The sequence below is a fragment of the Rattus rattus genome, chromosome 9 (genome assembly GCF_011064425.1).
Source record: "Rattus rattus isolate New Zealand chromosome 9, Rrattus_CSIRO_v1, whole genome shotgun sequence".
NCBI lineage: Eukaryota > Metazoa > Chordata > Mammalia > Rodentia > Muridae > Rattus > Rattus rattus.
This window is the reverse complement of record NC_046162.1, coordinates 5,564,612-5,589,100: the sequence shown is the minus strand read 5'-3', so window position 1 is coordinate 5,589,100 and position 24,489 is coordinate 5,564,612. Positions and strand designations below refer to the sequence as shown.

The 24,489-nt window shown below is 46.8% G+C and overlaps 1 protein-coding gene across 10 annotated transcripts in view; it reads right to left on the bottom strand.

Annotated features, from left to right (window-relative positions):
• Window positions 1–4,190: 4,190 nt before the first annotated feature.
• Window positions 4,191–24,489, bottom strand: part of Fbxw11 (F-box and WD repeat domain containing 11) — a 96,623-nt gene continuing 76,324 nt past the window's right edge. For all 10 annotated transcript variants that reach the window (XM_032914072.1, XM_032914081.1, XM_032914073.1 and 7 more), the window contains 9 exons: window positions 23,505–23,595; window positions 16,469–16,606; window positions 14,903–15,021; window positions 12,976–13,225; window positions 10,331–10,449; window positions 9,747–9,857; window positions 8,763–8,841; window positions 8,247–8,432; window positions 4,191–6,529 (listed from right to left, as the gene is read on the bottom strand). In XM_032914072.1, coding sequence (XP_032769963.1) covers window positions 8,271–8,432; window positions 8,763–8,841; window positions 9,747–9,857; window positions 10,331–10,449; window positions 12,976–13,225; window positions 14,903–15,021; window positions 16,469–16,606; window positions 23,505–23,595 — 1,069 coding nt within the window. In that variant the 3' untranslated portion in view covers window positions 4,191–6,529; window positions 8,247–8,270. The remainder of the gene's footprint in view (window positions 6,530–8,246; window positions 8,433–8,762; window positions 8,842–9,746; window positions 9,858–10,330; window positions 10,450–12,975; window positions 13,226–14,902; window positions 15,022–16,468; window positions 16,607–23,504; window positions 23,596–24,489) is intronic.

Sequence of the window (24,489 nt, the reverse complement as noted above, 5' to 3'; positions counted from 1 at the left end):
GAACAAAATATTCATTCACACGAGGAAAAAGAGACAAAGTGTAGAGCAGAGACTGAGGGAAAGGTCATCCAGAGACAGCCCCATCTGGGCATCCAACCTATATACAGCCATCAAACCCAGTCCTATTGTTGATGCCAAGAAGTGCTTGCTGACAGGAGCCTGATATAGCTGTCTCCTGAGAGGCTCTGCCAGAGCCTGACAAATAGAGGTGGATGCTCACAGTCAACCATTTGACTGAGAATGGGGTCCCCAATGGAGAAGTTAAAGAAAGGACTGAAGTAGCTGAAGGGGCTTGCAACCCCATAGGAACAACAATATCAACCAACCAGATCCTTCCCCACCCCGGAGCTCCCAGAGACTAAACCACCAAAGAATACACATGGAAGGACCCATGGCTCCAGCCACATATGCAGCAGAGGATGGCCTTATCAGGCATCAGTGAGTGGAGGGCCCTTGGCCCTATGAAGGCTCAGTGCCCCCATGTAGGGAAATGCCAGGGTGGGAGATGGGAGGGAGTAGGTGGTGGGTGGGATAACACTCTCATAGAAGCAGGGGGAGCAGGGAAGGGGTAGGGGGATTCCAGAGGGGAAAATGGGAGAGGGGATAACATTTGAAACGTAATTAAAGAAAATATCCAATAAAAAAATTAAAAAAAAAAAAAAGAATACCAGTAGCTAGATGTGGTGCATGTCTTTAATCTCAGCACACAGGAGGCTGGTGCAGGTGGATCTCTGTGATTTCAAAGCCAGCCTGGTCTACACAGGGAGTTATGGGCCAGTCAGGGCTACACAGTGAGACTCTATTTAAAAAAACAACAACAACAACAACAACAACAACAAAGAAAACAAAAACAAAACAAAACAAAAAAGCACAATGCCAGCCGACAATGTGGAAGAGAGGCAGGAGACACAAGGAGAGTCTTGTCAGCTTGAAGGGACCACACAGCCTGAGGCCTGGCTCCTCTGCAGGGGTTGGGGTGAGCTCTGCTGGCATCATGGCACTCGCAGAGCATGAGGTCAGCTATGGCTACCAATATGGACCAGAAGCAACTCTAGGCAACGCATTCTCCCATCTTTTTCATGGAGGACACAATGTACACCCTAGACCCGCTTGCAAACTTGGGGTTCCTTTGTGAGGGTACAGTCCTGACCGGGGACCATCAGCTCATGGGCTGACTTCTCACGCCATCCTAGACACCGCTCTGCCCTGACTGAGCACTCTTAGCTATTTAAGCGCCACCCATGGATCTCTCAGACACTATGCTAGGCAGTTGCTTCTGGGACGCCCACTCAGTCTTTGGTTCTCTTAAAATACTCTAGATTATTTTTAGGTTATACCACTTAATTTCCACAGCACTCTTAAAAACACTGTGTCAGCTTTCTAGTGGCGGAAGCTTAGATTCTAAAGCAATGAATGTCCTTGTCCGCTAACCTGCACCTACACAGATGACAGAGTTCCAGTCCTGGGTCCAAAGCTGCCCTGTCCTCTGCCAGCTGCTAGCGGAGAGGCCCTTGGAGAATGCTCTCCAGCAAGATCTGAAGACCGTGGTGGCTGTTGGGATTTGGGAGTACAAATAAAGCCCTCAAGGTTATTGAGGGTGGGCAGAGGGGCCTCCCCAGGATGCCAGACTTGGACTGTTCCTAAGACCCTCACCCTGAGTCTCCTAAGTTCTGGGTTCTCCCAGGCCAGCCCAGAAAGAAGTTCCAGAGTCATGAACAAAACCAATCGGCTTTGGAGAGGAGAATGGAGATAGAGGGAGAACAGGGAACCATTCGTGTTCATTCATTCACTGAACTCCCACCCCTGAGAATCCACCAGAAATAAGTTACGCATGTGTGCCCTGGCAATTTCTCACAGCTATGTCTGAGCAGTTTCTAGATCCATGAACTAAGGTGTCAGGGGCCCAGGTTAGGCACTGTGGGGTATGCCTAGGATCCCAGCACCAGGGAACAGAAGCAGGAGGACTGCTGTGAGTTCAAGGGCAGGTTAGGCTTACACAGGCCATTTCAAAAAAAACAAAACAACAAAAAAGAATCCACTGCCCCATCCTCAGGCGAATCATGGTACCCTACAGCAGCCACATGGTCTATGATAGCTGGATATGTACTGGGTACAGGACACAGCTTAATGCAAGAACACTCAGCAGTGGGAGACTAGAATCCAGCTCCTGGCTTCTTCCTCCTCTGGTCTCCTGTTAAATACCTCTTCATAACCAAACATGTTGGCGTGACTACTGCATACTCTGCACAACGCTACAAGGCCTATCTTCTATCTTGGTCCTTTCTTCTATAAGTAGGTCACTAAAAATGATGACACACTAGTTCAAAGATCCAAGCTGGTGAGGTTGGTTTAAAATAAAGTCACCAGAGGATGAGGGATGGCTCAGCAGAGGACCTAGGTTCAATTCCCAGCGCCCACCCACATGGTGGCTCACAACTGTCCCTCCAGGTCAAGGCGGTACCTAACACTTTCTTATGGCTTCTGTAGGCACGTGCGACTTGGTGTACAGACACACATACCGGCAGGCGGTGCTGGCTAGTTTTGCTCGCCACAGGCTGGTGCCGTCTGAGAGGAGGGGGCCTCAGCTGGGAAGACGCCTCCATAAGATGTGGCTGCAGGCAGGCCTGTGGGGCATTTTCTTGACTGAAGATTGATGTGGGAGGGGCCGCCCTAGGCAGAAGGTCCTGGTGCTAGAAAACAAACGGAAGGAGCTGGGAGGAGCAGGCCAGGAAGCAGCGGTTGAGCATGGCTTCTGCTTCAGTGCCTGACTTCCTTCAGTGACAGAGTGTGACCTGAGAACAAACCGAACAAACCCTTTCCTCAAGCTGCCTTTGGTCATAGTGCTTCATCACAGCAACACATCTTAAGACACTGACAAAACACTCAAAGATAAAACAAAAATGGATCTTAATAAATAAATAAATAATAAATAAATGCCAACTTATAGTTGGAGGAGTCCACAATCCGGATTTCTGGTTTCCTTGGAATCAGTTCGGGCATCACTGGTTCTGCACTCTCAGTCACCTTCCCTTGGCATACGCCTTCCAGAATGAAGTCTGACAGGGAGCAGAGGCCCCCACCAGGAGTGCCAGGCAGCTAACTGGGAAGGGGATCATAAGGCATTGGAATCTCTATTAATCACGAGACAAGCAGACTGGGATGGCAGGGCAGCTCATCCCTGATGACAGAGAGTGCTCCAGGGCCCTCACATTCCCAGCAGCAGGGGATGATACGCAGCATTCAAGAAGGAAGAAGGGAAGGAGAAAGAGAGGAGTCTTTACCAGCTTCAGGAGGAGACCAGGACCTGTCTTAGTCAGGGTCACTGTTGCTGGGATGAAACACTATGTCCAAAACAAGCTGGGCTTACACTGCCACATTGCTGGTCATCACCAAAGGATGTCAGGACAGGAACTCAAGCAGGGCAGGAACCTGGACGCAAGAGCTGATGCAGAGGCCGTGGAGGAGAGGCCATGGAGGGATGCTGCTTACTGACTTGCTCCACATGGGTTTGCTCAGCCTGCTGTCTTATATAGTACCCAGGACCACCAGCCCAGGGATGGCACCACCCACAATTGACTGGGCACCACACACACACACACACACACACACACACACACACACACACACACCCTCGACTCTCACCTATAATGGGAAAATGACCTTATAACCATACACTGAGCCACTGAACAAGCACGGCATAGAGTAATCATCAGAAAGGGTTGTAGTACAGCCCAGAACTGCAGCTTTAGTGCAGCCTGGTACCCAGCAGACACAGGAGAGGTGGAAGAGAGGAGAGGGGGAGAAGCGGGGAAGCAGCGCTCCACTCTTTTCAGGTTGTAAACTCATTTTCTTATCCAAATTCCTGTTATGTTTTTAATGAGACCTATAGCTCCACCACTCACACCATTTCAAGAGGAAGGATCCTCTCTCCTGCAAGTCTTGGGGACCACTTCCCTATCTTACAGAACTCACCTGAGACACAGCTCTGCTGGGGACAGTTCCAAGGGTAGAGCCCTCCCTCTGCTCTCGAAGCTTATTGGGAAAACCGGAAGTGAGGAACTCCACAGGCCAGAAACACTGCCTTCAGCTTCACCTTACAGACCAGATGATTTTGAAAATCCACCTTTGATGGTATGTCACTTAATTCCTGGTAAAGACAAAACTGCTTTTCTGAAAAATGTGACAGGACAGCGGGGCACTGCAACACTTTATTTAGCGTATTGGCGTGGATTAGCTGAAGTTAACAATCGCCAGGAAGCCAGGTCAGCTGGACTGCATAATACTCGTCTTCATTTATTGACATTACTTAGCAATTTATTGGACAAAGGTCAAACTTTTGTTTTTATTAAGCACATTCCACAGTACAAAGCCGTCATGATAATATCTGTACAATTTAACAGGTTCAATAGCTGTTCAGACACATATTTATTTCAAACAGATAATTGGCAAACATAATTAATTACCAGTTAGAATTAGACTACCCCAGTGCTTTAACACATTAATATAGCAGTAATTTACAGTTGTTCAATTACGGTTAGCAAAATAAAGTCCAGAGTACAGCTGGGAGTTACTACTGTAGTCCCAGAAACTGGAATTCCTTGGGTACCCAAGTCCCCTGCTATAATTAGTAGGCACAATTCAAAGGTCGTGTGCATATCTGAAGGCCATGATCTCCCAAGGACCGACAGGAACTTCTATATTAAACATGCAGAAACAACAGAAAAGTCCAATTGTGCAGAGCTCCCCTCCTCCCCTCCCCTCCTCTCATCTCCCCTGGGCGTTCCTGTCAAATGGGTGACGAGCTGTGAGGTGGTGTGTTCACACCCCTTATGGGCTGGGGCCTACTTTCTATACATTTAAGCCCCCACCTCTCAGAAACAAACATGGAAGCACGTGAGAATGATTTAATCGGGAAAACAAACAAACAAAACTAAAACATTAAAAATCTAAAAAGGAAAGCCAAACCCAGTAAACACATCCAGTACACACTGACCCCACCGCATCACAATGCCAGGACCAGCGGAGCCCAGAGGCTGTCTCTCTCCTAGAGTGCACTTCCACGGGAAGAGGCTTCATTCACAGGGAGGGCTGGTTGGTCCTTTAAAACCGTACTGACATTCCTTGATCTTTGGATACAATGGCAAGGGGCAAATCAAAACTTAATCTTGGAAGAGGGAAATAATGTCACCCATCTCCTGCCTGTGTGCCACTCTCACTTGGGAACTTTGAGAACCAAAGTGATGAGTGTCACCAAAGCTGACAGGGCCTGGGGCTGTCACACACACACACACACACACACACACACACACACACACACACACACACACACACACACACACACACAGTGCCTTGTCCCCAGTGTGGGCTCTGAACAGCTGACCTGTTCCACAGGCTCTAACTCAGCAGCCCATCAGAGCGCAGGGAGCCCAGAGCCAGGAGCCCCGTCCCTGAGGCCACCATCTCAGGGTCACTGCCCTATGATGGGCTGTTGGACAGAGAAGCCAATGACCACCCTGAGGAGGGGAGCACCAGCTCTGAAGATACTCATGAGGGAAACAACAGTGGTGTGGAGACTGCAGATACCTGCCCACTGCAGTTGCCACACAACAAACACACAAGGGAAACTTCTCAAGTGCCATCTGAAAGCACATACTGCACACACAAAGACAGTGACAACTAAAACCCAAGTGAATACTGAAGGAAGGTTCTAGGCCAGCACAGCAACCCTGGAGTCAGGTGTGACCTTCTCCACAGTAGTGTCTCAGGCGCAGGGGGCTGGCCAGCCACCTTGAGCTTGAATCGTTATGTACATTATATCTACATGCGGGTACAGTATTTTAAATTAGGAGGCAAGCACTCAGATAAAGGTGTTATTCTACCAAGTATCAGAAGATGAAGAGGAAACAGAGAACAGTTAATAAAGAAAATAGCTATATTACCTGTGCAGAGAGGTAATATAACCACTTATTCTTTAAATTAAAAGAAATTGAAACAGAAAGGAAGTGTAATCCAAAAATACTAAGATAATCCAGGTCTGCCCATTGTCCGTCCGACACATTCCTATGCAGGTCGTCGGAGCGACGTGACTGTGACTGGCGGTCTAAGGAGAAGCTGAGGCTGCAGAGAAAAGCCCTGAAGACTCTGGGTAGTCGTTTGGCACCCAGCACGTCACCAAGAACACAAGGCTGCTTTTAGTACCAAACCAAGGCGCAAAGCGACGACAAATCAGAAGCAGGGCTTCTCCTGACGGCCTTTGCTGTGTCCTTCTTGGGAACGTGTGCGTCGGAAGCGCTGGGGTCTTCACGGAAGGGAGGGGCATGAGCTGCTGCCCTACTTGCAGGGGTGAGCTAAGAAGTCCTTCTCCAAGTAGAGCTGGGGTGCAGTGAGAAATGTCGGGGCTAGAGGGTGGGGCTGCTCTGTGTCTACCCAGCATCTGGAACCAAGTCCAGCCCCAAAACTCAGCCGTGAACGAACGAACTCCCTTAGGCATGTGATAGCCATGTAGCCAGTAGTTCAAGACCAGGAAACCCTGAGGAACAAAGGAGAATGGCCATTACTTGAGAGGACATGGAAAGGACGTGAGGGCAGGCTCAATAAGGAAAGGGGAAGATGGGGGTGTCAGACCTCCTCCTCCTCCCCTTCCCCTTGGCTTTTCTGACTATGCCTGGTGAGGAGCTCCGTGTCTTCCCTCTGTGAACCTCTAGACTCGTGTGCTCTGAAGGCATCACTCAGTGAGTACTGACTGCGGGTGCGTTTGTCAATGGACTCACGTTCTTCCAAGAGACAGCAGTGGGGGAGATGACTGTGTAGGCAGACAGGGTATGAACAACAAATCGACAGCTCTCCCCCCAACACCCCCAGCCGCTGTCACCAGCCCATCTTGCCATCCAGTCCTTTGGGGTTGCACAGCAGTTTTTTTTTTTTTTTCTTTTTTTTTTCGGAGCTGGGGACCGAACCCAGGGCCTTACGCTTGGTAGGCAAGCGCTCTACCACTGAGCTAAATCCCCAACCCTGCACAGCAGTTTGAAAGGGGGTCCTCAACTGTCACTACTGGTCAAACTGAGATGTTCGAGGCAGCACAGAGTCACCAATTCCTGCACATTTCTGATTCTTAAAGGGCTACACAGGAACTGGCCGACATGTTACAGTAGAGGCCGTGTGAGTCCCAACTACTCAGTTCTGCCACAGAGGCACGGAAGCAGCGCGGTGACGTGTGAACAAATGAGTGCGGCTAAGCTCCAATCAAGACTCATTTTATGGAGGCTGCAGTTTTAATATCACAGAATTTTTATATGACATAGATTTTTTTGATATTTTTCAAGTGTTTAAAGTGTAAGAACTATTTTTGGCCTGCAGTGGCAGAAAAACCAAGCACATGATGGGTCAGAGTCCATGCTTGGCTACAGTGTGTTAAGCCTGAGCAAGGTAAACTTCTTGAGAGTTGTTTATGGGACTCAGAATCTAGACTAAGACATTCTGAAACAGATGACAGATGTGTGCAGCACCACCCAGCGTCTTCTTGGTCTCTAATCAACTGGAAGGTACACAATACAACGTTACAAAGAGCTAAGTAATGCTTTTTAATTAAGAGAATTCAACCACACATCTTTATAGAGTCACAGAAGTAAGGGTATTCATGAAGTGGACAAAGTGGGATGTGCGCAGAATCCAACCGCCCTTGGCAAATCTTCCAGGTGGGAGTGTTCTTCCCAGTAGCCACAGGTATCTGGGATGTGGGCAAGTCAGGCTTCTCACCTTTAAAACTGACTACCTTGGTGAGCAAAACATTCTGTCACCAATAGTAGGATGGCTTTGTAACTAGCGCAAAGGACTTGCTTGTCACTCTTCACCATGAAGAACAGCTTTCAAGGTGCACAGCACAACGGAGTGGCTGCTCCTTGTGGAGATGGCAGTGAAGAGTAGACTGTGGTGACGGGAAGAATAACTTGGATTGTCCTGTATGTGTGTGTACTCGTGCGCATGTACATATATCTGTCTGTCAGCCACAGAACCGAAAGACCAAACCTATCTTGGTGTTAAGTGGCTATGACCATATAGGAACTCATTTAGGTAGTCAGGTTTTGACGCACATAACCTTCAATGGTGACACGAGAGTCTATGATGTTCAGGGTTCTGTTGGGAGTCTATGGAGACCTTACCTGCACTAAGGAACCTCAGTGGAAAGGTAAAGCCCAGAAGCAGGGACTTGAAGAGCCCAGACAGAGCTAGGGTTTGATCACACTCACCAGATTGGGCCAAAGTGCAGGCTGCTATCTGGAGATATAGGTGTAGGTTCTGGAGGGAGAACGTGTCTCATTCTGGGCACTGGGAGGCACATTTAAAAAATCCCAAATCAAAATAGTGTCATCGTGGGAGCTGCTGATGATCTGAAACTCATCAAACTGCAGCCGAAACACACGTCCAGAGTGTTCCTGTGGAAGAGCAACTTGGTTATTAACACACAGTAAGAGCTGGGATTTAGCTCAGGTTGGAGCTCCTCCTGCGTGGCCTCCCAGACACTGAGCTGCATCCTTTCTCTGGGAACAAATAAAGGCCCTCTAGGTTTTTCCTTTTTAAATTAAGCATTCCTCTCAAGGCTACAGGAGAAATGCAGCACAATCATGAGGGCGCCTGCCCACCTGAGAGGACCCTGCAGCAGTGGAAATGTACTACGCTCTGGCCGACCAAAATCACTTTTTAATCACTGAAAGCATGGTACAAGACACAAGCTTTCCTGGGCCCCACTCCAACAAATCACATACCACCAAGGTGCGCAGACACAATGTGCTTGCTGGGGCCCGAGGGTCTAGAGCAGCCTGCAAATCCCAGACTTTAATCTTCCTACAAGGAAAAAGGAGACCGGAATTAACAAGAGTTAACATTTTCTACACTGTGGACATACTCATGACAGAACAGTGCACTTGAAGGGTGCACAACCAAACCCGACGGGCAACATGTTGGTGTTTGAACTCAGACTTTGAGTATCTGATTTTAGAAAAGAACCTAAACCCTCCCGGAATCCCTGAAGCCTTACAGGGATAGAACTGCTAAGGAGAGGAACAGGCGAAGACTCGGGGTTCTGCAAATTCACCTTCCAACTGATTTCTATGTTACAAAATTCAATTACTTGGGGGCCTAACTATGAGACTCCCAGGATGCCTTTCTCCAAATGAAGAAAATGATTAGCACACTAATGCCCCGCTGACCAAGCACATATAAGGCAGAACTGGGACTTAGAGTTTCCATCTGTCACTAAGAACAAAAGGAGAAAGAGAAATTTTATTACTAAGTTCATGGGGGAAGGGAATGTTTCCTGGTTTATTTATAATTAAGGCAAAGAATCCCCTATAGTTTAATCTGTGTGTGTGTGTGTGTGTGTGTGTGTGTGTGTGTGTGTGTGTGTGTGTGTGCTGCCACAAGACAGACAACTCTTCTGGAGTGAGTTCTCTCCTTCCCCAGGATTGAACTCAGATCTCCAGGCTTGTGCAGCAAGCACCTTTCTTTACCAGTGAGCCATCTTGCAGGCCCTACTCTATTTCTGTTAATGGTTACAGCACAAGCTAGAATTCAAGTGCCTGGCTACAGCATGATTGAGCAAGCTTTACTTCATCTTCCTAGGTCTGAGCATCCTCTCCTGATCCACTCATCTTCCTAACATAGAGTTCTGCACTCACAGAGCTATTTAACACACAGCGATCTTGTTCTTGACAAGGCTACAGCCATGCTCGTGCAGATGAAATACATACCCGTCATAGGCGCCACTGACAATCCTCTTGTTATCAAAACGGATGCACCGGACCAATTCTTCGTGCCCCTCTAGGACTCTTAAACAGGCACCACATTCAATGTCCCATAACCTTGAATAAGAAGCAGTCATTTATGAAACAAATTCTCTCACATGACTCATGCCCTCCTCAAGTTCTATACACCTATTAATTCTCCTGGTGTCTCAGCTGAAAATCCGCAGAGCCCAATGCCTCGGAAAAGCTTTTCTGGAGGACATGTGGACTTGAGGCAGGAAAGGGAAGAACAGCGAGGAAGGGAGAGAGATGGATCACACACAGGCAGGGACTCCAGTCCTGTGCGTGGTCTTCCCATCTTGATGAAGCTCAGGAATGACTCATGCGCACTAGCTACCAGGGTCATTCAGTTCCTAAGGAGGGCGCCTTGGACTCAATCGTCTTAGAAACACAAAACCACTGGCCATATCCAGCCTTCTCCTTTGCATGAGTCACAGAGTGTAAACACCTGGGCTCTGATTCTGGAGAGAGAGACTTTTTTTTTTGTTTTCTACAATGGTTTTCGTAAATATAAACTGATCTCTACGCACCGGATGGTATTATCTGATGATCCACTAACAACAAGCCGGTCCCGGTACTGCAGACAGGCAATGCCTCGCTTGTGCCCATTCAGAGTGCGGACGAACTCACAGGTGCTCGTGCTCCACACCTGCGGAAAGGCAGCAGTGCTGTTAGGACGACACCAGAGAGCTGGCAGGGACACATGCACCATGATCCTAGCATTTAAGAGACAGTGTGGCTACAGGAGGGAGGTAAGGGCACACTCCAAGGATCATCCCAAATGCCTGGCCATAAACTCTCTTCTCAGTTAATGATAGGCTGAACGCAAGTTGGCCAGTGTCAGTCTTCCTGGCCATGGGTGATAAAGTGAGTAAAATTCAGGGGAGTTAAGAAGTCTAAAGTCCGAGATCTTCACCAAGGTTCAGGCCTTTCTTTCTGTGGAGGAAAGAGTCTCTAGTTTTCACGCTAGCTCCCATGTTGCACTTAATACCCCCGACACACGAAATCCTCACTGTCCACATCTTCCCCTTCTCACCAGTCTCTTGAATAGCACCATTTATTTTGCCATATGACCCTAGTGTGTATGGGAATACACATAATGACATAAAGAGTCTCCTCTTGTGAGTCCGTTTGTAAGATGCAGATGCTCCCAGGTACTTACTACTTGGTGAGCCAAATAAGGACACACACAGTGGCCGCAGTCTCAGAGTGACAGCAGCATTTGCAGCTCAGCAGAACGAGCAGCTGTTTCTATGCCCATTCCCAATAAATGGAGTTGGACCCCAAGTCCCATGCCATATATGAAAACTTAATTCAAACAGATCAAAGATCTAAATGGAAGAGCTAAAGTTATACAGCCTTCACGGGGGAGGAACAAAAGAGTTGTGATCCTCTAGTGTTAGCCAATGGTTTCTTAGGTACCACAACAAAAGTACACACAACACAAAAATAAATTGACAAACTAGATGTCATCAAAATTCAGAGATTTTTGTATTCCCAAGAATGGCATCAGCAAGGTGAAAGAATGAAGGAAAAGTCATTTATTTGGTTAAGGGTCTCATCTCCATAGTGTATAAAAAAAGTTTTTTAAAAAATTACAACTTGTTAATAACAGTGATTGTTCTTCAGAGGTCCTGGGTTCAATTCCCAGCAACCACATGGTGGCTCACAACCATCTGTAATGGGATCCAATACCCTCTTCTGGTGCGTCTGAAGACAGCGACAGTGTACTCATATATACATTAAATAAATAAATCTTAAAAAAAATTACAACTCCACCCGAAATATAAAACTAAGTTTTAAGTGGGCTTAAGATACATTATCCAGAGCAGGTACAGTGACCAACAAGCAAGCAAGCACCATTGGCCACGCAGCCCAGGACGGCTATGGCTCAGATCAAGACAGTGATGAATGTGGACAGTGCCATGCGGAGCAATCTCCCCACAGAGGGGACTTCTAATCAGGCCCAAGCGTCCCTGACTCTCGGGGCTGCTCCTGTGCTGACTGTTGTCATGTGGCTGAGTTAATGCACACAAAATCCATTTGTTCAGCCTCCAGACACCTGCAGTTTCATGTAGCACAGCCATGATTTGTACGGTGAGTTCTCAGGAACAGAGCTGTCCAGTGCTAACCATTAGAAATCCCTAAAGCCGGCACGAAGCCTGATGCTCGCAGGACCATAACATAGGACAGCAACCTGGAAAAGCGTTTGGCAGCTTCCTTCGGTCAGTCAATTAAGAGAACTAAATGAACATGCAAATCTGCATGGCAAATGTTTGTAGCAGCATCATTCATGACTGCCAGAAAAGGGAAACCAGCAATAATCCATCAGCACAGGGGGGAAACAAAGCGCGATCCAGGCAGATGGGTTTGGCCACCAGAAGCAACAAAGCATTGATCTGTGCTAAACCCTGTATTACACGAGAAAGCCAGACACAAAGGGCCACACAGCACATGATTCCATTTACATGAAATGTCTAGAATGTCACATTCAGAGACAGAGGGTAGAATGATGGATGCCAGGAACATGTGAAGACAGGAGAGCTGGGTGGATGTGATCAGCATGGACAATGTGTGAAAGTGTCACAGAATCAACGTGTGTGTGTGTGTGTGTGTGTGTGTGTGTGTGTGTGTGTGTGTGTGTGTGTGTGTGTGGTGAACATGGATATGGGAATGAGAACTGAATTCCTTACACCCCATGGGTTATCTCAGTCTACACCTGCATGTTTGCCTTCACCTGCCCAAATGAGCTTCTTGAAGGCAGGGACGTGTCTTGCTCATCCTTCTTTCTCCGGCATCTAACCAGCACAACAGCCAGCTCTCGGAAGTCAATAAACAAATCTAAGCTCCACATGACCAGTGTGAGTCGTGTTTGTGAGCCCGAGACACCTACCCTAGAAAAGCATGCAGCTGGTGGTGTGACCGGTACAACGCTCCTTACACTGGTACAAAGCACACTCGGGGCAACTACTATGGCATTGCATGAAATTGCACCTGGTCTCTACTGGGACCAGTGGCTTTTTCTTGCCTTGCCTGTGGCTCCAGAAGCATGCGGAATGGGGAGATCTCATGTGAATGCATAAAGGATAGAGCCTGCCACCCGGCGTGAGCCACCTCCGCCTTCTCTGCTCTGCGGGGATGGGACAGTCAGACTGAAGGCCGAAGACACACTCACTTTAATAGTCCTGTCTCCAGAGGCAGACACGATGTACTTATCATCAAAGTCTACTACATTGACAGCAGCACGGTGGCCAACCAGGACACGGCGTAAAGTGATATCAGTGGCAGAAGCCATGTCCCACACAGCGATGGAGCGGTCCTTGGAACAAGTCACCATCAGTCCGTTGCAGAAGCGTAAGTGCAGCACGGCTTCGTTGTGGTGGATGAGTGTGTTGAGAACTTCCCCCGTGTTCACATCCCAGACTCTGGAAGAGAACAGGAAGCTGTGAGAGTGAACGCCAGGGAAAGGTGAATGTGGGCTCGTGTCACGCTTGCTGTACCGGGCGTGTGCTGTCAGCAGAACCCTGGCAGCAGCCTTCTTAATGCTGACAAACCTAAGGCACTCTCAAGAAGAAGTTAAATGTGGGTTCGTGTCACGCTTGCTGTACCGGGCGTGTGCTGTCAGCAGAACCCTGGCAGCAGCCTTCTTAATGCTGACAAACCTAAGGCACTCTCAAGAAGAAGTTAAATCTGGCTCTGCACAGGTTTATCTCACGCTCAGTAAGGAATTAACTCAGAGACGTCTTCAGGTTTGTACAGGTGACAAAGACAATCCCTCAGGACAGCAGGCTTTGAGCAAGTCTGTGACAACAGGAGTCTGACAGTTGGGGACCCCAGGGTGATCTCAAGCTTAAAGTTCCCACTGGCCTCTGGCATGCTTACATCTGAAAACTAAGCCGTGGCATTTTATCAAAGCACTTTCTGTCTGACGCCTGAGACATGGCGTGCACAGGTATAGCGTCTCTAGAAAAAGCTCCAACATCCTAAAGGATACTGTCACGGACCAGAGGACAAGTCTGAAGGCTGAGCAGTGACCTGAGGCAGAAGCAGTACTCTAGAGGCCAAGCCAGGGCATGGGCAGCAGCTCTGCTGTGGGCAGGGATGAACAGAGCCTGACACTATGACACGAGAGAAGTAACCAAAGGGGACATCATAGAAGCCAGGGGTAGAATGAGCAACTATGCCATCTCCTCAATGTGCCTGTGAATGAGCAATCATCTCCCGGCATCTGAGTCACCTGAGAAGACCTGCTGCTTCTCCTCCTCCTTCCCTATGGTCGCCCCCACCCACCCCCCAATGCAGCCAGATTTCACAACAGGATGCCCTTTTCTCTTTTGGATTTGGTCATTCTGCCTGCAAGCCTATCAGGCAAGGGGAGGTGTGCTTTCCCAGGAGTACAGGAACAGATCTCAGTGACGGTCCTTTTTTATCTTTGATACCCAACTACCAGTCACAGCTCCCTTCTGCACTGATTTCTCCACTCTGCCCAGGGTTGACAACTAAGAACTAAAGCCCACACCATTGCAATGCCTACAAATACAGTCACAGGTCACCTAAACTCAGGGCTCAAAATGAGGGACTCCCAGGAAATTATTTAACTTCCTAGTTTTCTAAGGTACCAAGACAGATGAAGTCAATGCCTGAAAGAACTAAAGCAGATATCTGTAATCAAAATGTGTCATCCCTGGCTCTCAGAGCTCACTTTCCCAAGGGTCTGCAAACAGCCTGATTCTCTCCGTTCCCACACCCTTCGCACTTCAACAACTGCTGACTTCTTCCCCTGTGCTCTGCTGGCAGGCTCCTGAGAACAGGAGGGAAGTTAACAAAAGGCAGTGTGATTTACAGGAAAGCATACTACTGCCACCTCTATATAACATGGCAAGAGGAGCAGGACACATCCAAAACAGCCTTCTGCTCTATCTGCTTAGCATAACTCCACCAAAAAGAACCTAGATACATGGTAAGTTAAAAAAAACATGGCTAGAACCACAGGTGTGCATGCATGTGGATATGTATGTATGTGCAAATCTCTGAAAAGGTCTGCATCCCTGTCTCCTCAGGTCTTTGTCTTTGAGATCTGAGAACAGAGTTAGAGCACTCACCTCACTGTGGAGTCTGAAGAACCAGTTACAATGACTCGTTCATCATACTGGAGGCAGAGGACAGAGCCCGTGTGTCCCGTTAGCACTTTCAAACATTCCAAGCTGCTTTTATCCCAGATCTATAGAGACAAGATCAAGCACAGCACTTAGTGCACACACTCACACAGGGATCCCCATGCACCCTGCACTCTGAATCATCAAGAAACACATGAGTGTAAGAAACAAGATGAGTCTCAAACAGGAGTCACAAGAAGAGCAGGAAAAGCTTTCCTTACTATGTGAGCAGCCCTTAGCTACTGTGCTGGTTCCATCAGCAGCCTGACGAAGTGAGTTTAATAAAACTCTGGATAGAGTCATCTTACTCTCTAGTAAATAATATGACAGCCTCTATGAGGATCGCTTAAAAATGCATACCCCTTATAGTTTCAAAACTTTAAAAATATTGAGTGTTTGTTCCCTTAAAATCCCAAACAAAGTACCAAGAGTTCTTAATAAGAAAATGTTTTAACACAAAGTTAAACTAAGCACTTAAAAACGGAAACAAACACGGGTTAGGCGGTGACACGTGGTCCTGGTTTCTGGAAAGGAAATGGAAGCAGAGTACTAGCTTCTTTCAGAGCCGAGCTCTTGTTTCCATCCTTACTCTTCAGAGCTCTATCTCTTCTTCCAGAGCAGCACACACTGGACCCTCCATTGTGGGGGCCTTCTCAGCCCTGTTCTTTAACTCAGTGACATTCACTTAGAGCTCTCTGTCTTTCTGGGGCTTGTCAGGCAAATTCTTCTCAATGCTGAAAAGTTACCCCACTGCAGGGTACCTGCTCATTCCCAGGCTGCCAAGTATGAATAAAGTTGCTGCAAATGTGTGCCGGTTTTGGGGTAGACTAAGTTTTTGACTCCTCTGACCAAATACTAAGAAATATAAGCCCTGGATCATATGATAAGAGCGTTTACTAAGAAACTGCCTTCCAAAGTAACTGGACCACTTTCCATTTCCACAAGCAATGAATATGGGCTCTGCAGGATTCCTTACCTTCTCCCAGCGCTGCACCCAATGACATGGAATGCTACCTCACAACAAGAAGTAATGAACTACTGCTAAACAAAGCAGGAGAGTGAGGTGAAATGTATCTGTATTGAGTATAAGAAGCCAGTTCAAAGTTTGTCACATGTTATATGGATACACTGATAGAATTGCTAGATTTTACACACACACACACACACACACACACACACACACACACACACACACACACACACACACACACACACGAAATGTGGTGGGAAGACCACTGGATTCCCAGGTGTGAGGATGTCCTGAGGGAACAAGACAAGTGATTCTGAGGGAATATCATGAACAGAGAGGACCAAATATGAAGGTGTTCAGGAATAGGTGAGATGAGACAGGGGTGGGGGGTGGGACAGGGGGTGCTGGTTCTGGTTTCTTGTGCATCATGAGAGCTGCTGGTGCTGAGAACAGATAAAAACCTATTAGCAGAAGCAGAGACTGCCACACCAGTACCTTACGTCTGGGCATCTCTCTAAAATAACACAGAATCAGTAACTCACCTTGATAGAGTTGTCTCGGAGGCCACTGATAATTTTGTCATCATCATATTGCAAACAGTAGACGCCCTTACTATTTTCAGAGCGGCACTGGATCCTCTGCAAGTTGTGCCGTCCACACCGCCAGTTGGATTCTATGGTCTGGAGAAAGGAGGCAAGGGGTGGGTTGTGAGCCAACTGTCCCTTAGGTTTAACAGTCTGGTGTTGCATCCAAAAACAGACACCAGAGACCCTGACTTCGCTCTTTTCCCAGTAAAACACTAGGCAACAAGGTTTCTTCTTAAACCCTCCCTGCCCATGGCAGTTGTCATGGGATTTCCATGAGTTCTGGATTAGATTAGACACAGCCTAGACAGAATTCAGTGTGTTTAAAGAACATCACTTGTACTTGCCCCCACAATACAAATAAACAGTAACTCACTGAATCACTCCCAAATACTTCCTGATCACTAAGCACTAACTGAAGAGTTGTCTGATCTCTGAGGCAAAGCCGGCCAGCCGGCCAGCCTTCCTTCTTTCCTTCCTTCCATTCTTATTTACAGTGGTTTCAGTCTGGCAGGAGCTTAAAATTAACAATGCAGTTCTCTGTGGAGTTGTGGCACTAGCACAATGCCACCAATAGCACTCTGGCCTGGGAACTACAGCCCAGTTCAGTGGGTAAGTAGAAAGTGTCCACCAGAAGGCCTAGCCTCAGGGAGGCGCTAGGAGAGACTATCAGGATTAAAAGGCATCAGCCTCTGCCTAAGACTAGTTGCTCTGTCTCCTTAGCCTTTGGAGCTCGTAGACAAGAGGAAGAGCTGCCCACACTCGACTTCTGAGTCCAGGTTGAAAGAGGACTTGTGAGGAGCTCAAGTGCTTGCTGTCTGAAAAAGGTAAACCTGGCTCTGTTCACAAAGGGGCCCAGTCACTGGGCCTCCTAGCACCCAGTAAGCCAAGTCCTCTGCTCTGAGGACTGCGTATCCCAACTTTCTTAAAATGCTAACGTTCTCTGAGCACTCCCTAATGCTGCCCTATGCTTTGTACACTGTCATCCCTGACAATTCCTACAATACGGCACAGATCCCGAAGTCTATGGTATAGATCCTGTAAAACAACATAATTATGTACAACAGCATAATTATTACTCTGTTTTTCGATTTGCCTTTTTAAGGGCACTCCTTACTATGTAGCCAGTGCTTTAAACTCTCAATCTTCTTGTCTCATTTAATTAAATGGCATATTATCTTCATATACCTATGCAATCCTCATATATACTTTAAATCATTTCTAGATGAGCTTTAATAATAAATATGATACAAATACTGGAGAATTTTTGAGATTTTGTTGTTGTTCATTTTGAAACAGGGTTTCTCTGTATAGCCTGGGCTGTCCTGGAATGCAGGGATCCACATACCTCTGGCTCCCAAATGCTGAGATTAAAGGTGTGGGCTACCATGCCTGACTCAAAATAAATGTTATATAAATACTTGTGATGCTAATAATATTTAGGGAATCACAACCAAAGGAGAGAGAAAAGATCTTGTCCATGTTCAGTACATTTGTAATGTTTCTAATTACTTTCCACTGTGGCAGGTGAGTCTGTGAAACCAGTTATACAGAGGACCAGCTGTATTTCTACCAGTTCTTCATCTAATGCTGAGTCATTTATACAGAGAAAGAAGCAGAGAGTTAGAGCTAGTCCTACCAATATCAATGCAAGTGTATTTAAAGGGCGAGTGTCTGTCCCTTGTGACCTCTGTGCTCAGCACAAGCCCTGGGCACATCTGGGTCCTCAGAGAGCCATCACTCAACAAGTGGGACAGTCAGCAGGCGGGATGGCACATGTACAACCCTGGGAGACAGCAGCAGTATAGACAAGCTCTTCTGTGCACCTGCTACCATTAAGACTTCCTAGGCCAGGCAGGGTCTCTAGTGGCTGGTACATGTCAAAGCCAGGAAAACTAACTAACTCATCCCACTGTACATCCATCCCTCACAGCAGGCATCAATTAGTCTCTATGGCAACTTTCAAAAGGGATCCAGAGCATAAAATCTTACTTAAACAAACCCATTGTTTAGAAACATCTAGAGAAATAGTGCATTTTTGGTAGTGGCTGGGCCATCTTAGCAAGCTAAACCCTCTAGGGAAATGCTGACTCAAGAAGCCAGATACACCGGTAAGGAGTCTATTCCTAGCCTATTAGTTCCCCATGCTCAGCTGCCGTCCTTTGGGAAGAACAGAGTTGATAGGAAGTGTGTGATCCATTTGAACACAAAGCACTGAACACACAGCATACCTTACTATACACCAGGCGTTGTTTTTAAATTGTATGGATACCTTGGGCCTTTACAGCAGTGTGAATCTAAAGTACTTTGTGAGCCGAAGAACTGAGAAAGCACATGTACATCACATGGAGTTACAGGGAAACTGCTCTTCGTTCAAATAGAGGGACTGAGAGGATGCCTTATACGTTGTCCTACTACTCATCGAGGTATCTTCTGGAAGAGAGCTGGCCATAATGTTTAACTGCACCTAACACACTGAGGACACAGAGAATGAATGAGGAGAGGAGCCAGGATGGCACCTCATGGTCTCCATCTCCTGTGGTGGCCGAATCAGTTCTTGAAACGCCTGGGTGAAGAAGAGTCAGTATCACAGCTGGGTCACAGCCTCAGACAGCAGTGAGAGCAAGGGCTTCTTCCCATGAGTGCCACCAGATGGCCCACTTGCCTTCCAGTCAGAAGAAAACCAGGTATGGCTGTATGGCTGAGCTTCTCCACATCCACAAGGTTCTTAACTTTCTAAGATATTTTTATATTTTAAGGAAAAGTTCAGAAGACTCTTGGTGAGTCGCGCTGGGAAGGCCCTACTTAGGGCAAGTTTTTCAATCTTTAGGTTCTTGAGTCCAAGGTAAGTATAGCTCACCAGAACCAACAGGAAGTCTCAAGGCGGCCATGCAGTCACCAAGGGCACTCCTGAGACTGCTTGTCTCTAGTTCTCCAGCCTCCCCCAACACACACACACACACACACACACACACACACACACACACACACACACACACACACACACAGAGAGAGAGAGAGAGAGAGAGAGAGAGAGAGAGAGAGAGAGAGAGAGAGACACTACCACCATGTCTGACAACTTCAACTCTCACTCCAACTCTTCCTCTAAACCGGGTTTTCACAAAATGTCGCCCTCGGGCCTGGCAGGCAGCCTTGGCCAGGGGTACAGCTGAGCATCGGCCTCCACCTCTATGAAGCTGGTCCCTGCTCCCTGAACTATCAGAGGACCACAGAAGATGAAACACGTGCTCAGCACCACCTACTGGGACACTGACAGAAGAGTGGGCTGTAATTAAAAGAGAGGGTTCTCCTCATCAGTGGACTGTGCTGGCCCGAGTCATTGCTGGCCGCCTGCACTTCATACAAGGACCATCAAGGTGCTCAGCTATCAGCCCAGCGTGGCGGCAGTGAGGCCCGTCTCACACGGGAGCCCTCTCTAACACCTGCCACGCCATGAGCCGTGAGGTGGTACCGCTCCTGTAGAGGAAGGTTTCACGTGGTAGGGAACTTGTAAAATCGCCTTACCCTGCGCAAAATCTCAAAACACTGGGAAAGTAGCCATGATATACAGAGTATACAGCGGCATTTAAATTGGCAATAGAGTGAAAACAGATGTCTGAGTATGGAGGAATAACATTATTTTTAGAAGCCTAAACATAACTGAGTGGGTGGGCAAGTTTCAGCATTTTCTAGTTGGGACAATGTTAATATCAAGTTTGCAAACCACAAAAAAAGCTTTCCACTTTCCTTGAATGAAATGTGGTTTATTAAAAGGTGTGATACAACACACCGCCATTTTCCCCATGGCCAGCTCCAAGGAGAGTGCTTCAAAGCCACTTACCCAGTAAATATACAGAGTCACTACTCTGGAATGGCAGACATTAGTTTGCTTGTAAGAGCAGCAGCCTTCCATCTGCAGAGGCATTGGGAGTGTGGGCAGACAGAGCCTGGGAGTCGGCAGTTTCATCTAACCAAGTCCCTGCGGTGAGTGGACACTGAGCCTTGAAAGTAGCACTGACAAGGACTCTAGACAGTGAGGGAGTGTGTGGCTGCCTCTTGACAGGACACGCCTCAGGTTTACCAGGAGTTCCTTTTCAATTTAGAGGCCTGCAAACCCTCCATGTGGCAAGAACACCCAGGAGAGAGGAACCTTTGCAGAAAGTTAAGAATGTGAACTCTTCTCCACAGACTGTGACTCTCACTTCCCCATTTTCTGAACAGCAGGAGCTAGCCACACAAAACCAGGTTGCCTATTTTTCCTTAAAATACAGTCAATTTCTGGTGGCTTGATGTGAAAGGCAAAGTTGGGAGAAGAACCTTTTCCTCTATGCTCATGATAGCCAAAGCTGAGAATGATGTACTTCAGCAAGCCATCAAGGAGAGCAGTGTGAAACAAGAGTGGGGGTCAAGGGAGAGCCGATCTGTGGAGTGTAAGGGAAGGGATAGTAGACTGGGGAGCTGTGCACAGGCGAGGGCAACGCTACCTTTTCCCTAACAGAACTAAAGCAAGGCCAAGGAATCTCATCTGAACAGTTAAGGAGCTGATTATCCATATTCTCAGAGGAAGACAAGTCTACTGGAATAAAACATGCCTTTCTCCTTCGCTTCCTGAACTTTCTACTTTGGAAATAGCAAACCACTAACTGTAAACCCAGGGCTAGACCGGCCTGAGCTAAAAGTCACCTGTCCTATGTAGCACATTCTAAAACTTCTTTTAGTCTCAGTGTCCCTTTGTGATATGATATGATATGATATATGATATGATATGATATGATACAATATGGCATGATACAGACCTTGCAAAATTACTGCTTTTATATGTGTAAGTCCCCTCACAGTGGTAGACTACAGGAGTGACAATCGAGGTGCCCTGCAAGTGATATTTTCACCGCAGTCATCATGGACAAGCTCATCTGCGTGCCTCACAGAGGCACAGAGAGAACTTCCACACTTATGCCTGCCCTGACAGAGCACAGCACACTCCTAAAGGGTCCTGTATGAAGAGCCCGAGTGCGTGGTTGGTAGTGGGCTCCAGCACTCAGTAACTGTGTTTGTTAGAGTACATGGATGGCTGTGGACTGTGCCACTCAATAATGTGTCCGTTAGAGTGTGTGGGCTGCACCACTCACTGTGACCCAGGGTTAACAGTTTTACCTTGTCAGCTGTGTTTCCTAGATTTTCAGTGTGGAGTTGACCTACTTTCTAGGGTATCTAGACTACTGAATGAAAAGGTATGCTATACACTACTAAACAAAGTATCAAGTAAGTGTCCTATCAGTGGTACACTGTTTCTGTCACTATTACTATTAGTGAGTACACTGAAGTATAAGCGTCATCCCTCATACTAAGAAACTTAGCCACAAAAATTTGGAGGAGACTCTGTGGCCAGGCATTGGGTTTTCCCAAACCACACTGTAAGAACCACTGGGAAGACCACCATGATGCAGAGGTTTTGTGTCAAACTGTGTTTCCCCATGGCTCCATTTCCCGTCACATCTGCCTCCTCTGCTAGCTGTAAAGTATTTTTTCTGCCTGAGGAAATGGTTATGGTAAGTGCTGTCATCCTGTCAATTATAACGGTAGTCATGACAACTAAATAAAATAATCTACCTCACCAAACCTCAATCTGATAAAGGTTCTCCAGAATTCCTGTTTATTAATGAGTGACTTTAAACAACACCCCCTCAGAAGGAACGCTTTCTTGAGACCACTCAAAAAGTAGGAGAGTCTGTCGACAGACTCTGCCAAAGAACAGAAGGGCATTTCTTTTTCTTTTTTTTTTTTTTTTTCTTTTTTTTCGGAGCTGGGGACTGAATCCAGGACCTTGCGCTTGCTAGGCAAGCGCTCTACCACTGAGCTAAATCCCCAACCCCCCAGAAGGGCATTTCTAAGATGTGCATGCACACAGTGTCTTGGTGCGCCGACCTAGAGCAGCCCCTTCCCTCCTGAAATACACAAGCCCTAACCTGTAATGGCGGTCTGCTCTATGTCACCTACTAAGCCCTGCAGGACATTAGTCCAAGTTCTGAACAATAAGTCAATTAATTCCTAAACTTTATGTGGCCATGGTTTAAAATTATTGAGCCCTCCCTAAAAGGTTAGTTTTTAAGTCGTTTTAGAAAGCATACACACAGATGTGCCATTAATGGGATGGATCCATTAGTTCACATCTGCCTGAGAAGGAGCAGGGATGAACTCCACAAAAGCACCTGGCTCTCGTAAGGAATTTTGACACAATAACTTTTATGTTCCTCACCTGGGGAAGAGGATTACTTCCCACTTTGGAAACTGGCTGCAACTTTATGGGAGATACAACACTGGCCATAGAAAGCTCACCTTCTCTGCCACAGAGGACACAGTGGAGAGATTAAGAACATACATGAAAGAGTTAATGAAGAAGTACCTGGGCGTGCCTATCCTGGTTTAAGGGAAAGGGCTTAATAATCAAAGTGAATCAGAGCACACCGACAATATCAAACATGGCTAACATCTCTTAGCAAAAGCACAGAGCTCTGCTGGTCACTGAAGTCAACTTCACAACGGCCCCAAAGCACAACCTGCTTCACAAAGCCCGTTTCATAACAGCTTAGAATAACCTGGGCCATTTTTATGAAAACTTATGCATGACTTAAGAGTAGACTCCATACATGCCTTCCAGAGATGACTCAAAAATACAAAAGTACGTTCACCTAAAAATCTGGGCCTTGGATTGTAGAAAATTTATCAAATTAGAATACAGTTTATCTTGGATTAAGGTTTTAATTAACTGGCAGCCTTACAGAAGCATTCTGTGTTTTAGAGAGAAGTTGTGTTTCGATCAAAAGGTGTGTTCGGCTCTGAAGAGCAGCTACAGATTACACACTGTGACATTCATGTCCAAAACTCAACTTTTAAAAGTGCGGGTTCCATGAGTTTAGAACAAAAGGACTTTGAAACAATATAAAAAATTGAGAACAAGCCCCCAAGGGTGTGAGACAATTAAGTAAACAGTTACCTCTATGTCCTGGATAATCTTTGGGTATAATGATCTATAAAATGAGTTGGGAGGGCCATCTGTAGGTCTGTTTTTAAACAGGTACTGATCCCTGGCAAATGAAAACAAACACATGTTACGTTTTTGCACATAAGAGAAGGGATTTCACTTAAGCATCTTATGAGAACAGCCCGCGGTCCGTGTCTTTTCCTTGCACTAGTGTCAACTGTCAAAGGGAGGGCTCTAACAAGCTACAGTTCCCGTGGTAGACACAATCTAGCTCTGGCATGACGCTGGTCTTTTGTCTTCTGAGTGCTGTCTATCACATAGATAATTAAGCTCTCATTTTAGAGCTTTTTCCCCCATAAACTTTATTTGTAAAAGCTTGCAAAAAAACAAAAAAACAAACCAGGACACACAGAAATGAAGCAGTTGCAAAGGCTATACATTTTAATGAATGTCTTAAAAATTACAATAGGCATTCTGAAGCCATGAACTTCACACTAGACTTCACACTTTCAGGATCAAATATATCTTTATGGTCTTATCCACTACAAAAAATGAAAACTCCATGCTAGAGTTAGAATCAGGAGAACAATTAGCTTGCTATCCCTTTTCAAAATTCCTCATGCCCATTAGCCACACTCAGTCCTTCCTCCGCAGGACTGTGCCGTCCAGTGTGGAGTTCTGTTAGACTGCACCCACATGGAGAGTAAGTGCTAACGACGTCTGTGAAACGTCTTATTTCACATTACCTTTCCCCCATATGGAAATGCAGCGTCGCCCTCCATCTTCCCATCTTGTGCCTGACTGTAACTCTATGCTGACTGAGCCGGATCACCGACAATGCAAGCTATCAAACTGCATCTAAGCTCATGGGCCTTCCTAGAAACCCCATGGTGTGTTTCCATTCTTCCCCGTGCACAGCAATAAACAGAGAAATGGCCTAACTCAGGCTGCTGGAATAGCTCAGTGACAGAGCAGTTGGTTCAATCCCTAGCAATTA